At 34.7% G+C, this 18,704-nt stretch overlaps 1 protein-coding gene across 1 annotated transcript; it reads left to right on the top strand.

Annotated features, from left to right (window-relative positions):
• The first annotated feature begins 491 nt into the window (after positions 1–491).
• On the top strand, positions 492–18,378 carry LOC127879799 (uncharacterized). The gene is made up of 3 exons (XM_052426851.1): positions 492–653; positions 17,549–17,759; positions 17,956–18,378. Exons 1-3 carry the CDS (start codon positions 608–610, stop codon positions 18,050–18,052), a joined length of 354 nt encoding a protein of 117 aa, XP_052282811.1. The 5' UTR covers positions 492–607; the 3' UTR covers positions 18,053–18,378.
• Positions 18,379–18,704: the final 326 nt, after the last annotated feature.

The following is an 18,704-nucleotide window of genomic DNA, read 5'->3' as shown; positions in this document are numbered from 1 at the left end:
TAAGAAATAAGTTATTTATAAAAAACTCAATAAGTTTATATTTTATTGAAGAGAACCTTAACGCTTATAAATCGTATTTCGTAAAAACAAACTATGTTGCTGTTTTTATCAAAGTGTATTTTAATTGGACGACCCCGAAATATTCACATTTATAACGTTATTTAACGAAAACCGCATGGCAATGCCTATGATTCACAGTTTCGTTCACCTGAAACTTTGCCAACTACATGTATGTGTAAATAAGACATTCTACGTAAATGTACGTTTCATTGAAATTGGTTTAATTTCATTATGTTATGGAACATGAAGCATATTATAAAGCCATGATTCTTAATTTATGTGCAAGTATAATCTTTCTATAAATAAAGTTTTTTTCATTTCCGCCTCCCGCCTTTGTCAATGATATCTTTTTTTAAGTAACCGACACTTTATGTTTAAACGGGCACGTTCAAGATAGGCTTGCACCAGTTTTTTTTCTTTATGCACACACATTACAACTGATAAATAGTGTGTGCTCTAAAGTCCCGTGTCCTTATGCATGTTAAACCAATTGTGCATTATGATCTGGTAAATTGTAAAACTAGTCTTCGTAAAACGATTTTCAAACATGCGGACTTACACAATCGTTCATGCTACAGTGATTTTCATGGCGGGTGAGTGCTTTACAGAACTTACTGCTATTGACATGTTTAAAGGGGCCTTTTCACAGATTTTGGCATTTTTTGAAGTTTGTCATTACATGCTTTATATTGATAAATGTATACATTGGATCTTAAAAGCTCCAATAAAAAATCAAGAATAAAATTAAAACAAGGAAAAAAAAGTAGCCGGTACCAGGGCTCGAACCAGTGACCCCCGGAGTCCTGGAGTTAGTCTGAAATAAAAACGCATTAACCCTCTCGGCTATTCCGCCGAGTATACACAGAAGAAGTATTTTATACCTTATCTAAGCAATCTTCGTAGTTTCGTAAATTTAAACGACAACAACAGAACTCTCCAAATTTTTCAATCGTTTCGCGTTGCAACGCTTTATAATTTTTAGGTTTTCAAATCGTCAAAAGATACATAAAATGGCTATATTGGACTATGGTAAATGTTCAGTAATACTGTTTCCTCACAAATATCATAACTAAAACGAAAATTTGCGAATCTGAAACAACTTTTTTCAATTTTGTCAATTTACCCAACCGTTAAAAGATACCTTTAAGTAGCATTTTCATTGGCAAAATATTAATATTTTGTCCCCGCTTCCTTCCGTCCAAAAAGAGGTGATAATGCCATATTTTCTGAAAGATACAAATTACTATGTGACCTCTCGAAGACTTTGTTTGAAAAGCGATCTTCATATTTGAAAACGTTATGATGATTGTTCTCATGTGATAGCATCAAATGTTTATCAGTCAGCCATAATTTTAACGCCTATAGAGCAGTTCGTATTATATTATATTGTCGGTCAATAGATATACATATCTAATGTTATACTGTTACTTACTGTTAACCGACTTGAAATAAAAGTTTGTATCTTGTATCTTGTATCATGTATGCATGTATGGCATGCGTTACAAGCTTATAAATATTTACAGTACAGCTCACGCAAAACCAACAAATTCCGCGATCCGCGGAGTTTGACGACATCAATTGTTCGCGGAGTCGACTCGGCATCGACCATCTGGTCGCCGAGTCGCCGTGTCTGTTCGCCGAGACACGCCGCGGCACGCCTTGGCATGATGCCGAGGAAATTGTTGGTGATATGACGCTGAGTCACTCGGCGAACAATCTTATAAACTATAATTTACCTGGGATAGAAACTGATTACAAGTTCCGAAATCATGATGTTTATTAAATGTAGATTAACTACGTTCGGACAATTCCTCTAAATAAAATATAATTTAAACACACTGTATCGTTACCGTTACGCTGTTTCAGTTTCTTCATTACTGAAACAATTAGTGTATTGTATACTGACTGCAGCTTCTTGGGAAAACAGGGCTTAATGCATATGCATAAATTGTCAACCCAGTACCAGAGACTGTTTTTAAACGAAAAACACCATAGAATCAGAAAGTGTCGTCCTTGATTAGCTTGTGCGAACTGCACTTGCTAATCAGTGTGCACAGGACACCACTTATTGGTCATACATAAGGCCCCGTTTTCCCTGAACGCAGCCAATATGTACAGATTTCAATGACAAACTGGCCAATGTTGTCGCACAGGCTGTTAAACACTATTGATTACATAAACACACTCACTGTCTGCAGTGTACCAGTGGTGAAGCATACACAGGCTAATCAGTGTGCACAAGCAGATGCGGTGGTCATCGTTCTTAGGGTAGTTAAGAGCAGACCGACTTGCAAAACTAGCTCTTAACCTTAATTGTTCGCAAGCGAACAACTAACAAGAGAGGTGTTTGTCAGAAACACAATGCCCCCTTCTGCGCCGCTTTGAAGCCATATATTTGATCTTTGACCTTGAATGATGACCTTGACCTTTGACCACACAAAATGTGCAGCTCAATGAGATACACATGCATGCCAAATATCAAGTTTCTATCTTCAATATTGCAAAAGTTATGACCAATGATAAAGTGTTCGGACGGACGGACGGACTGACGGACAGACAGACAGACGGACGGCTTGACGGGCAGTTAAAAAACTTCATGCCACTCTTCGGGGGGCATAAAAAAAACACGTACGTATGCCAAATACTGCTGTTCACAGAACAATATTGTATTTCAGCTAATGGAACCACATATATCTCAGACACGTGAAGTATCATATGCAAATGGTGATGATGATGGTGATAAAAATGACGACGACGACCACGCCGCCGCCGCCGCCCCGCCACCGCCGCCGATGCTGCTGCTGATGATGATGATGATGCTGATTATGTTCAATATCACGACCGCATTTGAACATAGATGTAGAAGTGGACCGCTAAACATTAGAACTGACGTGTATACATGTTCATCGAACAAGCATAATAGGCTTCAATTTAAACGAGTGTTCTGATTAAAAATAAGTAGCTTTTCTTCACATGGACTGGGTATTAAAGATAAAGACCGCAGGAGCACATTGGCAATCGAAATAGCGCGAATTCTGTACCCCGCAAATTCATGTGTTGAACATTACGTTAAGAAAATATGAACACTGTCATTACATTATTCTTACAAAATTCCTTGCGTGTCATGAATTACCAAAAGGTTGTAATCGTAACACCATTATACGTTTGCCTTACATATACGTATCGAAGGCAATGAAGTTTTCAGTGGCAAACCTTTATCATGATTTTTGGCAAAATATGCATTGAAACATTTGGTATTTATACCTGCTCTAACTGCCACACTTAAAATGATCGCATTACCAAAAAGCTTTAAAATTACGACGAAAATGATCACCTGAACACTATTTTAGACTTAAATAATCAATTTACATAATCGCGCCTGTAACTTAAGAAGCCTCTCCAAGCAAATATTCAGCAATCAATACAACCATGACCTACTTTAATACAATGGCTGTTTATACAAGTTAACATGTAATATAATGTGATTCACATAACTACTGGCAACCACACTATGGCGCATAGACGTTTGCAAGTAACAGGATTAAAGATCTTAACTACAATGTAAAGCGTGTTGTTCATGAATGTTCCTTATTCTTGATCATACAAATAGTTGTCTGAAAAAGCTTGATGTATAATACAATGCATATTGCAAAACATTTACAATGGCAGGAAAATAATATGATCGGAAGAAACACGCATTAAATATCCTTGCATAATGACACATCAGACCACCATGGCATGCACCTGTTTAATTGTTCTTAAGTGTTAATAGTCTCTTGGTTAGTCGTTGGAAATTCTACACATTCGATACTTATCTTCCTGTTGTCATGGACAATTAAGAAACTATATTCAGCCTGCTGGTATGCAAAATATATTAATGTAGAGCAGGCTTGGCTGGGATATCGATTTTATCAGACCGCCATTCCCGGGCGTTGTATCAGATTGCAAAGATACAATACGTATTCAAATGTTTGTTTGAAAACTAACGGCGCACTGTTATGTTTTCAGCGCTAACATGCACGTAGGCCATGCTTAAGTACGGTATACTTTTCCACAATGAAATTGAGGCTTTGACATAAATTATTGCATTTTTAAGAGGGTTTTAACATGCAATTTAGTTGCAGTTTCGTAACATGTTACCGCTGTGTGCTGTAAACATTAAGCTTGTAATATGATGCGGGAATAAAAGTAGGCCTGTTAAAGGGAGCTTACACTTTTGAATGAAATAAGAAAACGAATGAGGTGTATTGCCAATATATGAAGGTTTGTCCCCCATTTATATGTGGTACTATCTTTTTGTGCTTTATTATTCACATATCCATAATACTGATAATGAGTTTATGGAAAAGACGATTATAAAAAGTACAACATGGTAGATAATAAGACGAGACTTAATGTCATTTGCAGTACATAGGATATACACTTTTTTTATTAAAAAAATAAACATAATAAAATGCAACATGAATTCAAAACCATAAATATATATAATAAAAATATGTTATGTGTTTCTATTATACAATTAATCGATTTTATGATGCTTGTTTCAAACAGAAAATGATAACTGATCGCACTAATTAAAATAACTCATCCTATTACGTGTATATCCCAGTAAACCATGTCTCGTAGGAAAAGAATATAAATACACATCTAAAAACTTTAAGTGTATTATCAATAACGTAAATAATGGCCAGCTTGTAGGGGAATTTTCTTTTCTTTATTTAAGAGTGTGCAAATCTAGTATCAGTTTAACGATCGGTATGTCCAGTTCCGAAAATTGGAATAACAAATATATATCAAGCATTTGCGTTACACACGGAAGTTTTATACATAAAAGTAGTTAATAAGATATCAGCTATGTCTGCCCGACTTAAGTTATTCATTGAAAATAATTGGCATTGCAAATATGTTCTTCCCATTTCACAAAATCTTAAAACAGCAAGCCCAAAAATTAAAGGACGTACTTGCAAACCTATTTTATCATATACAAAAACAAGCTTTGCAGGGGTATCGATTGCAACAGACCGGGATTTTCCAAAGCCGTATCAGATTTCACAAGTACAATTTAAACTTATGAGGCGTTCGCCATGGGTCTTATAAATATTGGGTGTATTAACATAAACGAAATATCAAGCGCACAAGCCCTCCCGTTCATCATGTTTAAGGTACACGATCTTCAAAAATAGAACAAATACATACCAGTAATACATGCCATGGCCAATGCGTCCCAACAATATATACCAAAGTGCAAGCTTCATTTTTATATTATAACGGGTATTTGAACATAACATACATACTTTGGAATTTTTACAAGTTTAAGATTTATAAAAATATGTTATGTTAAAGGTTTAATAATCGTACGGTCAAATAAAACATTATATCAAATCGCTGAAGGCACTGAAGTTGTTCGCTATTGCATAATCTTAGTTTTCAAAATTATGTTATAGCTTTTTATACCGCAAGTATGAATGCACACAACCCATTCAAATTAATAAAGAGTGTGTCGCAAAGCACAGGTTGAGATGTTGGTGCACTGTTTATCCTCATATTAATGTTATAGAGATAACTTAGACAAAGCAACAACAATATGTCTCTCTTTTTTCGCAGATGGTTGCTGCACTGGCAGCCATCTTTAGAATTTTGGTTGCCTTGCTAAAGAATAACAAGCATAGAATCATGTACATGTTGTAAAATGTGTATCTAATACTACATTTATTTTCTTTAAATTATTGAGCAACAAATTTGGCGACATGACAGACGTTTAAAGCAAGTCTCGTTTCCGAAATAATCTACGGGATTTAACTGTGTAAACTTTAACTCAATATAGATCTAGTTATCGACATACATAATAATTGTTTTGACAGATGACATCCGATTGATAATTTAATTAAATGTATGCAGATATTGAGAAATGTTAACAATCGCACAGCGTATTTTCTGTGTATGTTTCTATATTTCGATAACATGTGTTATAGATTAGTATACAATCAATATTTGTAAATAGTTATACTCGGCGAATCGCCGCATCTACGCGGCGTTACTCCGCGAATCGATGCCGAGGACTTTGTTGGTTTTGCGTGAGCTGTACTGTAACTGATCTTCCAATTTTCGCGTTATTTGTGAACACTAACCTAATGTTTGAACCCTTAACTGGCTTGGTTCTCGAAGTTGGGGATGTAAACAAGACGAGCTCCACAGCGGTTATGCACATATAATGGTAAAGTTGTCTGCAGGATAAGATTACCTCTGCAACAGTTAACTTTCAGGCATGTGTTTAGTGCATTTGAAAGTGTTACATCTTTCTGGATATTATTTTGTAATTTAATGGGCCATTCTGCATTTGATTTGTCAATTTAGTGAAATTTTTCATACAAATCTTTCAGTGCGCTGAAACGAAAATCGATAAGATTTAACATCGCGATACATAATCAATTATTAGGGCATACAGCGGTCTCATTAAGGTTTGATCGAAATATAAAAATAATGTACACAAGGGCTTTAGACCGGGGTAAGGGTTCTAAGCTGGGGCGTCCTGTGTGTTCAGGTTACACGACTGGACTGGTTCAGGGGCAGAGACCCATTGGTAGTGGCCGACATTTAACATTGTATAAGCCACACAGTGCACAGTTACGGTTGCACGAATCACACACTGATGATCTAAATTCATGCATAACTTCCTTGAGGAATTGATATGCTATTTCAATAGGACCAAAATGTATTCCTAAGTAAGACAAATACAATTGCTTACTCCTGGGTTGTGGGAAATGATTAACAAATGCTCGCGTTTGCATTTTGCATAGGCGGAAATCGCGTGTGATTTCGTCAATTTAACACTGGTTTCAAACAAAACCAACCTGTTTAGGACATTTGCTCTACATGTATAATTTGCTTGAGGACCGCTTGTTTGATAAATGTTAATAGGTGGAATTGATTTATTAATGTTATAAGGAATACATGTTCGATATGTGTTTCATCAGTCTTTAGCACACAGGTGATATGCCTTTTTTTAATTTGCAATGTTGTTAAAATATTAGCATTCATTTACGCAGAAGTAAAACGATATAATTACTGAAACAAAAAAAAATATTAAATAGTTTTTGGCGTTTCAGTATATACTTCCACGTTGTCGAATGTTTTTTTATGTTATTGTTTATTCATGGTACTTGATCAAGAGGACGTAAACAGCCATTTTGTATGGAATACAAAAGCTGCAATCTGTTGTATTGTTTTAGTTATTCTTTCTGTGTAATTATAAAAACCTTCGCATTTCAGTAGATCCCTACGAATATCTTGATTTTAAATGTCATAGTCTTGAATAATCCCCTGTGTCTTTTACCGAAATATGTCGATATAGTTTTTTGTTATTTTTTTTGTAAATGTTATTACAACAAAAACATTGAACATGTACCGAACTTTTTTTCTGGTATATTTATATTATACAGGATTTTGAATACTGGTATTCATACATATGTCATTGAATGAAGTCCTTTATTTCATGCTTTCCGGTGGTTTATAGAGAAATATCAGTGAATTAAAACTGATAATTTCACTGTTAAAACAGTGAAAATTATCATTGAAAATTATCGATAATTTTCACTGTTTTACCGGCACTATTTTTTACACCCCATTGTGACCCCCACGCATTCTTCCACCAAGAGCGAGAACTCTTCGATGAATATTAATATCAACATACGGAGTAACTTCCCTTGAACATACATGTGTACACACTGTTGTGTGTGTTTGAGATTTATTTACAGGTCATCCAGCGTCTTCGCGACTACAGATGTATCGACCTGCCACTGTGACCCTTCAGGGGAGAAAATTAGGTCATATTATACATCAGAGCACGATGGCCAATGAGACCTTAATGTGTCTAGATGCTTTTTTTTTCTATGGATTATGTAGTGGTTTGCCTTTTATCGAAATGGTTTTTGCAGTATTTCTATTATCTCTAGATTAGCACTATCCTTTAATATTGGCATTAATGTTTATTCCTTATAGTTTGTGTGTGGTTTTTTGTGCTCTCCGCCCCAAGAGGTGTTAGTGGGGGTTCGAGCGGGATACAGAGGGTGCCCCGATTCCAGAGGCGCCCCTGGTTCTTTTAAGTGCCCGGTGTACAGCACCGATACACTGCACTCCCGTTTTACGTCCCTCGCGGAGGACTGGTTAGTACATAAACATAGATTAGTACAGATATTACTCTACTGCCCTGTGTCTTGGTGTAAATTCACATGGGCTCTCTCTGTTGTGCTATTGGATATTGTCAGGTGTTTTAATGGTGTTGCAAGAGTAAGACTAGTTTTTAAAGGTAATTTAAAGGTAATTTAGTTTTATATGTTGTAAAGGGGCTGCGTTTGTGTGGTTGGACCGAGATGCCTGGTTGTTGGGGGAACAGGGAGGACAATTTCTGGTTCTACACTTTCTTTCTTGGGGAGACAATTTTCACGCGCCTTTATATTGGATTGTTTTTGAGAGAGAGAGAGAGAGAGAGAGAGAGAGAGAGAGAGAGAGAGAGAGAGAGAGAGAGAGAGAGAGAGAGAGAGAGAGAGAGAGAGAGAGAGAGAGAGAGAGAGAAAGAGCGCACGTTCTTATTCCTGTTCATATTGCTTATGGTTACAGATGGTAATTATATGTATTAGTGCATTTTGGTCAGGAGGGAATAGATCTGGGCATTCTATACATAGATGGTGACGTCACTACGTTATTGTCACCTCTATACTTAGACGCATCACACACCTCCATTTGGAGGCATTTATGACTACGACACAAAGAAGTCCGCGGATGAATGAAGACTTTGCTTTATAAGTAAACATTCATGTTATGATTTAAAAGTTAAGTATTATTTTGTTCAGTCTTACGGTCTTATGTTAGTATCAATTAAAATTTTCGTTAGTTTTCAACAATTTCGCTCTTTATTCATTTTTTTAAAACTGTACTTTCACTTTCGGTTGTATAACAACATGTATCAGTTATTGACGAAAGTTTGCAATGAAATAGCGTTTTCAAAACCGCTTAAAAAAGTTTCAGAAGGTGTGTCTGATGCATGTTTTGAATAGACACAATGTCAAAGCTATATTGCCAACTAGTATGGGAACAATTTGATACTTCAAGTGGCTCCATTTGTATTGCAAGAGAAGTTCAAATTGACTTGTTCAGTTTGTTTAATTTTGACACCCTAATTATATATTTTTTTATAAGTGCCTGATAGATTTTTTTCTTTAAATAATTGAGATCAATGAAAAATGTAGATAAAGCACAGCATTGATGTTTTATGATGGTCATTTTAAGTGGAATAGTATGTTACAATAAAACAATAATAACTATTGTATTAATGAATTTAGATAAGGTGTCATCTATAAATGGGGTAGTAATTCATTATATGAGATTAGCACATTATATAGTTGAAAAATAAATTACACTTTAATGACTTACCATAGTAAAATAAAGTAGCATAGAATATGTTGCAGGACATAAAATGTAAAACTGAAATTGAAGAAGCTTTATAAATATTTTACACTGACAACACTGTTGGTTTTCCAAAAAAAATCCTTCCTATCTACCTGCCCTATTTTTTTGGGGCAAATTTAAATATTATTAATATCATTGAGTTAAATTATTAAAATATCAATATGTTTTGATTATATTAGCTTATTATATTATTATATTATTAATAATGAAAAACTTTGCAAGGAAAGTCCCATTTTGTTTTAATTAGTCTTAATTAGCTACTAGTAAATTGAAAATATCAGTGACATCCAATACTTGGATTATATGCGTATGAATGCATATTTTCTTTGACAGTTACATAGTACCCTATTTAATTGGATTAAAAACAACAAATAACTATAGTTCCACAACCCAGCCCAAGTTGACTCAAACTGAATTTATTCATCTATTGATCCTATTTAATTATATTAAAAACAACATGTGTAAGATTTTGAGAATATCCCATGTATTCCTCTAGTATTCCTCTAGTACACCAACATGCACGTCTTACTAATGATTTACATGCACTCCTTAAACAGTTTAACAAAAATAATGAATGATTAATCCAAAGAAAACAACAAACAAGCTTCTTCATATAAAAAGTTAATTACATAAGGTTACATAATCAAAATTATCATTTTGATAATAAATGAAGATTGTTCTTCAACCAAACCATTATAAATTTATTGTGGGGTTTGGGGTGGGGGGGGGGGTAATGTAAGCACTAAAACTAAAATGGGGGAAATGTCTGGGGAGGGAACATCTTAGAGGGGGCGTCTGGAATTCCTGCTTAGGGCGACAGTGTTGTTAATGTGTCTTTAGAAGAAATAACTGAAGGAAAGTACTCATTGGTGTATGCCCATTCAGAAGCATTTCTGAGCATATCAATTGGAACAGCAATATTGAGTGCATTTGAAAGAGATATAACTGTTTCATGCATTGCTTTTAATGAAGCCCACATGGTCCTTTAATGGTAGCTTTCCTATTAGGAAATTGTATACTGTACTTATTTTTTACTCTACAATCTAGCTCTTTTGTCATAAAATGAGAAGTTTTATTATCCAACAGGTTTTGTGTTTGAACCTCACAAATTTTATAATACCGAAGTCCCATCATATAATCATCATCACAATCAGCTGCAGCATTATCATATTCATCATCATCATCGTTAGCTGCAGCATCATTGTGTTGTATTATCAGAATTCAATACAAATACAAACACAACCATTACAACTCTTACTACTACAACTACTAATTAATTAATTATCTACTACTACAACAAGAACAACAACTACGACTACTACTACAACTACTGATATTACTTCTACTACTACTAGTCTACTTCTACTACTACTTCTACTACTACTACTATAACTACTACTACTACTACTACTACTACTACTACTACTTCTACTACTACTACTAATACTACTACTACTACTACTACTACTACTACTACAACTACTACTTCTACTACTACTACTACTACTACTACTACTACTACTACTACTACTACTACCACCACCACCACCACCACCACAACCACCACCACCACTACTACTACTACTACTACTACTACTACTTGGTACACCAGTACTTGTTGTCCATGGAGACGATCATGAGAACTCTCCCAGAGTTTTAATCGAACCCACGCCCAGCGGACAACATTCTCTACACCATAGGGACCATGAATTAATATTTGACGCCATGTGCAACATAATTCACCTTATTACAAAAAACATGAAATTCACAAAATGACTGAAAATGCTTTAAAATAAATGCAAATTTGAAATTTGAAACAAAACAACATAAGCAATACATAATAAGAAACACTACATTATTGAAACACTGATACCATGAACATTTTAGGGTGTAACACCTTATGTACATGTACCAGACCTTTTGTGTACTACCAGTACTTTGAAACTTTACGTACCACCTACATAAAATATAGGTGTTATTGTCCATTCATTCATAGTAGTCCTAATGAATTAAGGTCATTCTCTAAACATGATAAAAGTCTAAAGAAGGAAATAATTTGATTTTTTTACAGTTTGAACATTATGGTCATTCTCTCTTCTCTTCAAAGTATCACATTTCAATTATACAATATAATACAAACATTATAGGCTTTATAATCATTAGTCAGGATAAGATAAGAGACATATGAATTTTTATAATTTACTTCAATTTAAGGTAAGAATAATAAATCATTTATTGAGTACTACATGTACTTGGGCTAATAAATTAAACTAAGACACTCAGTGACACTTAGACAATCTGACAAAAAATAAAATCTATGGCCAATACATAAGTCTAAAATTCATATAAACTATCACACAAAATACATTTCATCAATAACACACATTCATATTTAATTAGTTATCTCTATATATTATAAATATGGTACATAAAGTGTCAGATAGTGGTGCATAAAGTGTCTGTACATAAACGGACTGGTGCGTAAGGTGTGACATTCAACATTTTAAAAATCAGTTAACAATATATGGACTTCATTGTTTTGCATGCAAGCAATCAAAGCATATTTATTAAAAATTCAAACACACTGTTCATGGCTGTATCTTTTTATTTATACATGCATCAACTATTCTGGTTATTAATACATTTTTAAAATTATATATAAACAAGGCACCACATAATGGGTGCCAAGCTAGGCTGCGGTGCAGTTTTGAATAAATGAAATTTATTAAAACTTTTTTAGAGGTTAGTGACCTTGACCTTGGACCGAGTGACCCGAAAATGGGTGTGGTGTGTAGAAATCATCAAGGTGCATATCCATGTGAGGTTTCAATGTTATAGGTGGAAGCACTTTGATTTTAGGGCCAATGTAAAGGTTTTAGCACGACCCGGACGTCTTACGACTAGCTGTCTATGGCAATACCTAGGGTTTTCACTGAAAACAGCCGAGCTAAAATTGAGCGCCATATACATTAAATGGAAAACATACAATATTATGCCAAGAAAAATTAAGCTGTAAAAACCTCGCCTGCTCGTCTCTGATGTTGCAATTAGCACATACAGCATTTTCAGTATCTACTAAATAAATATATGAAAGTGCCAAATGTCCAAGATACCATGACGTCCTCCTCAAAATGTTTGATCCTTCGAACTCCATTTATTTTAGCCCTGATCAATCCTCTCACACATTAGGCCTACATGTAAGATTCCTTGTAATGTTCACAGCGTTTATTTTAAATCGTTTACGTTCTCAAATTTCAGCAGGTATTTAATTATAAATATTTATTTATGATTTAGATTTATTTACTATTTCTAAGATACAGTCTTGCAACGTGTTTAGTTAGTCTAAGTTACGTGTTTAGTGATTCTTACAAACAATAGACTGACATGAAAAGTGGCTCCTTTTGAAGCACAAACTGCATCCAAATATATATATATTACAGCTGGCCCGGTTTGATGGGGACTGTTTTTGATAATAACTAATTACTATTTTTCACTTCCGTGTTTATTATGTTTACCAACGCCATGATGGAAAAAAGTCCGTTTCCCACAATGCTTAGCGCGCATTCACACAGGTCAGTAAGACCGGTGTGACACAATGTAGATCTGGGATGTTAATGCTGACCATCCCTCTAATTCGATCTGACACTCAAAGTGACAAGGGTACTACGTGCAGGTTAGCAATACAAAGGTTACAATTCAACGTCAAACGTAACAAGGCACAGGCATGCAAGAAAAAAACTTACACTACACTACAAGAAAACATCACCTACGCTACAGTAGGGGAAACAACAACCACAAATACCGTCACCATTCTCTTATTTATTTTTTATTTTTATTTTTGTCATGTTGGGTATGTCATGTCAACGGAGCCAGAGTGCACGGACAAGAGATATCTCTCCAGGCGCGCCCTCTAGCCCAGCCGACACGCTCTACTCAACATGTTTAAGTCTTGTACATATGGGAAAAACATGTTTACTAATCACATTTAATTACAACAATATTTACACCTATAGGGGTTGCACTGTGGGTAAATTTGCCCACGTGCGCACTAACTGCGTCTTCCGATCCTGCGTGGAAGTATGTTGTCTGTGTGCTTTTCCCCTACCTTCGTCGTCGTTGCTGATGACAGCTTAAGAGAAGGAAAACGAGGGTCTCGCGGAACCCTGGGTTTTGTTACCTAGAGCGCTATTTGGTTGTAAAAGAAGGATTAGAGCTTATCCATAGTGGTCGAAAAAGGCCGAGTGGCATGTATTAAGGGGAACGTACCCTCCCGTCGTTAAAAGGCTGAGTGACCTGCGTGTTGGGGAAAACGTACCCTTCCGTCGTTTTAGCATTGTGTGTTGTTGATGTTGTACTGATATTCTTAATTCTCATTTGAATTTATTTCAGCTAATATGTATATAACTGGTTTCGATTTTGAGGGCTATACTGTAGCCTGATGATCACAATGTGATATCGTAATTCTCAAAAAAATCTATTCCAGTCATTTGGTAGTGGTACTCAGTATATGCCTCATACATTGCTATTTATCATGTTTAATTATAAATTGAATCTACTCCAGCTTATATGTAGATGTCTGGTTTCAATTATGTGAGGGCTATACTGTAGCCTGATGATCACAGTGTGATATCGTAATTCTCACAAAAATCTATTCCAGACATTTGATCTGGGTTATAATGAGACAATATACAGGTTATATTAGTCTGTGACTGATTTGTCTTTAATTTCCTACATATATATTTATCCTGATTACCTATTTACCGGGGTTGTAGTTAGTTGAGGTGTGTCCAGATAGTTTGAGTTTTATTTAGTAAGTCATTGAAAAACAAGTGGCACGGGCACGCGGTTTTTGATATCCCTTACACACTGTTAGCGTTTTTTACGCTATAAATAGACTCCGCATAATTATACGACAACATGACATAAACAAATTGTGTCATCATATGATTATTTATTTTTTAAATGATGTTATCGGTGTTTTTTTCTTTTCACTTGATATGTGTTGCATTGTCAATACAAAAAAGTTATTGTTTAACGTTTGTTTTCTTGTGAACTATTTGCAACGCTTATTGTAAAAGCGGTAATGATAGTTTGGGGCGCCCAAAGGGAAATTGGTTTGAACGGATTGGCAAACGTATAAAACTATTAATTTGTGAGCATAAAATAAAAAGAACATTTGTTGGATTGGGTGGAATATCGATTTTAATTCACTCGTGATCATAGAAAAATACATTTTCACTCGTGGCTGTGTCACTCGTGAAAATATAATTTTCTATGATCACTCGTGAATTAAAATCGATATTCCACCCAATCCAACAAATATCCTCTATGTAATATGTATATTCCGTATACTGTTTTGGGTTGTAAATAAGTTACGTTAAGTCATAATGTAAAGAAAATGCATGCATTGTACGTGCAGAAGTTTCAGCGAAGTCATTTTTGTTCATATCACCTGTACAAATGATATTTATTTCAGTTCCACTTACTAGCCATGAAGAGTATTTATATGGCATGGATATACGTTCTATCCGCAGTATGCGGTCATAACAACGCCAAATTGAATCGATATTTCTAAAGGAAACACTTTAGTCCATATAAATTATGCATCATTCAATTCAATACCTCATCTGCATTTGAAAGCAATATTTTCATTGCGTATATAACAATATCTCACCTCGTATAAAAATGACCTCATCCGATTGGCTTAGAGCGGTCACGTGCCCACGGAGTATTTTCCATATACCCCGAGTAATTTCCATACTACCCGAGTAATCGAGTTGTAGGTTGAGATATAACCGTTACACCGTTAGTAACTGACGGTGTATGGGATATACACTCTCAGTAATTTCATACCATGCGAGAGCGAATATGATATTTGATAATTATATGCTCCAAGACGAGATTAGCTATGTTTTCTCAATACATAAAATAATGTCAATACAAAGCAAAGGCAAATATCAGTCCCATGGTATACATTATCTTATATGTATATGAAAATGTTACAAACAATGTTAAGTAACACTACATGTATATGCTATAGTATTACATGTAAGTGTTATTTTGTTTATTTTAAGAAATAATGAATTTGTTCTTGATTTTATGAACCTTTGGTGTACTCAATAAATCAAATTATTATATATAACAGGTAAATTACAAGCATTTGCAAAATGTTGATAAGAAGCAGTCACGTTGTACACACATGTTAGTACGAACAATAATACATAAGGTGTCGACTTATCAAGATTAATGTATACGCAATTCGATATGAGTTAAAACAGTAAAGGCAATTTTAATTGTTCGGCAAGTTTAATTGTTATACAACATATATTTTAAAATTTATTTGATTATAACCGAACGACAATAAAGAAAGTATTAATACATGAGGATGCAAAGTTTCAGAAAGTAAACGATCTCAGTGCACGTACTTATTTGTGGATATTGACGTACCGAGAGACAAACACCTCATGCTATCACCTTTAGATTAATTTATATCACTAGTACATGATTTACCCTTACTGAGACGTTCACCATAAAAGCTACTTTTCCAATGTGTTCATTTTCTACAGTAACTCGACACGCGAACTTTTCATTTAAAGCCACGGTCATGAAGCAGGTAAACACATTTTCAAACAAAGATTTATTTTTAGCAATGTCAAGAGCTAAACAGCTTTGCAATTGTAGTCACATAATCACGTGCTCTGTACATAAATACAAATAGAATTACGATATCTTGATTTACGTGCATCACAGAATTTTAACTGATAATTCAATATAAACTTTGTAGAAAATAAATTTATTTATATATTTACATAGTTTAGTTTTTTGTCAAGTCCGGATTCACAGCGGATGCGCTGTAATAACGTGTCCGCCGTTTTCAGATACGCTTACCAATACGTTATCATCGGCTGACCATGCACTTTCAAGTGTCTTCTATTTTGATAGTCTACTTGCGACAGACAGGAGCTGCGCATGGTGTTGGGTCAAATCTTCCTTTATGAAGATTTTGTCAAGCCCGTTGTGTACTTTCAGTTCACGCCTTCGAGTGCAAATCTTTTTCACTGGCCCTCGAGCTTATAAATTTTACTGTTAAAGGGCGAGGTTTGCATCAGCTACGTTTTCCATTACTGAGAGAGTGCCCTATTTCATGAACACCACCCAATATCTTAAACAAATTCATTAATATGTCAACTGTGTCGACATCGCCGGTTGATTGTGTATAATACGTATAACTACACTAAAATTATGTACACAGTAGTTTTAAACAATGTTCGTTGTAAATAATAAAGAAGTAACAATCATACGATTAACTAAGTTCTCCAAATAGCCAACATGTTAACAGTAATATGTTTGGAAAATGAGTCTGTTTATCCAAAAATACTACTTAGAGAAGTCAATAGAAATCACAACGTTTCTGTACTTGAGATAGCTGATTCTGCAGTGAATCGATGAAAGTCAATACTAGCGTCGAATTAAGATTTGTCGTTTGCATCGAGTGTTTTCGTCCATCGACATTATTCATTGAATTAAGCCTTCTGTTTTTTATGCAATCGAGTTAAAATAAATATCTTCAAAATTAAGTATTAAACTACTGTCATATACGTAACGACAATACTATCTTATTTTTCTGTCCGTGTCTTGATTGATATTAAATTAACGCATCAGAAATATTTGGATAAATGTTTAACACCTATATCTTTGTGTGTTTCTATGCGTTTCGAATGGATTCCCTGTCAGCATACAAGTCACCTGTCTATCTTTCCGACGTTTTCTGTATTCGCTCTACAGCCTGATTATATGTCTAAATACAAATACATCAGGTGTGTTGCTATTTTTGTAGTGTACCAATGTGAAAGCTTTGACTTTTGCATTAATTTCACAGACATTTATGGAAATTATCATCTATCTTAGCTGTGTCAACTAGACTGTGAGTCTAACTGACATGAAAGTCTGTTGCAACGCAATATGGACGATGAATATCAATAGTCATCTATCATCTATCAAATCGTATCCGTATCTATTTCAGTAGTGTACGAGAGTGACGGTTTAGATTGTTGCATGAATTACACAGATTTCTACGGCAACTATCACTCCTCTCAGTTGTGTCAACACTACTGTTGCTGGTCTGTAAGTCTAACGGACAGGAAAGTATGTTGTGACGAGGTATGGAGGTGGATTATCATCACAGGACCTGAGGAAACAAAACAATGCTTCGAGATATGGGTTGAAGAGCACGCGTAGGATATTTTTATACGCATGGTGGAATGAATATTATTTAATTAACAGTTTGCTGTATTTATAGATTACGAATTTTAAATGAATTTAAAAAAAAACGCAGACGTTTGTAAAATGTGTGTATGGGAGTTGTGCAACATTTGAATACATTTTACGGAGTTCAGAGCTATGATATATAAGGTTTTGTTTTACTTTCAGATGGGTGATTAACATTGTCTTCGCAATTATCATTGCTATATTATCGCAAGTCTTATTGTGGTGCTGCAGATTGTGCCTCAGATTGTGTCTTCACTAGAAACAGAGTGGCATCTTGTGGAAAAGATATGGTGTTTAACATGAGCAGCAGTTGACAGTAAAAACGCATATGGCATAGGGGACTTGCTAAACAACTGTGTACTGCACTATTTCGAGGACGGACTTAAAATAAGCAGTTAAACATCCAAATGTTCTCACTTTGAAAGATACAAAAAATTGTTGAAAATATACTCGGAATATAAATATGACATAACACACCCTTGATTGTCACTTCGATGTTATTTCCCCAAAAATTAATATATGAATGAAACAAAATATATAGTTCAACTCATACAAGTATACAATGAACAAAAAAGGTTCATCTAATTTCTAATTGCTTGTCATGGAACATTTAGTTCATGGACTATAACTTTGTAAGGCACTCTATGTATTTTCAAAACCGCTTCGATACATTTCTAACTACATTGCATGAACCTGAAATATGCTGAAAACTCACAAGCACATTCATTGAAGTCTATTTAAAATGTTTCCTCCGACTACATTTAGTACTGATATTGATTAAACTGTTTTATCTAAGCATCTCAATCCTGCACGTGTGTTAACATAGAATTATTTTGTTTAATGCGTTATTTAGTTCGTAATATAAAATAATGAATCTCTATGAACATGAACGGAATATATATGCACAACAT

Source organism: Dreissena polymorpha, chromosome 4 (genome assembly GCF_020536995.1).
Source record: "Dreissena polymorpha isolate Duluth1 chromosome 4, UMN_Dpol_1.0, whole genome shotgun sequence".
Classification (NCBI taxonomy): Eukaryota; Metazoa; Mollusca; class Bivalvia; order Myida; family Dreissenidae; genus Dreissena; species Dreissena polymorpha.
The sequence above is the reverse complement of the archived record's forward strand: the minus strand, read 5'-3'. Positions and strand labels throughout refer to the sequence as shown.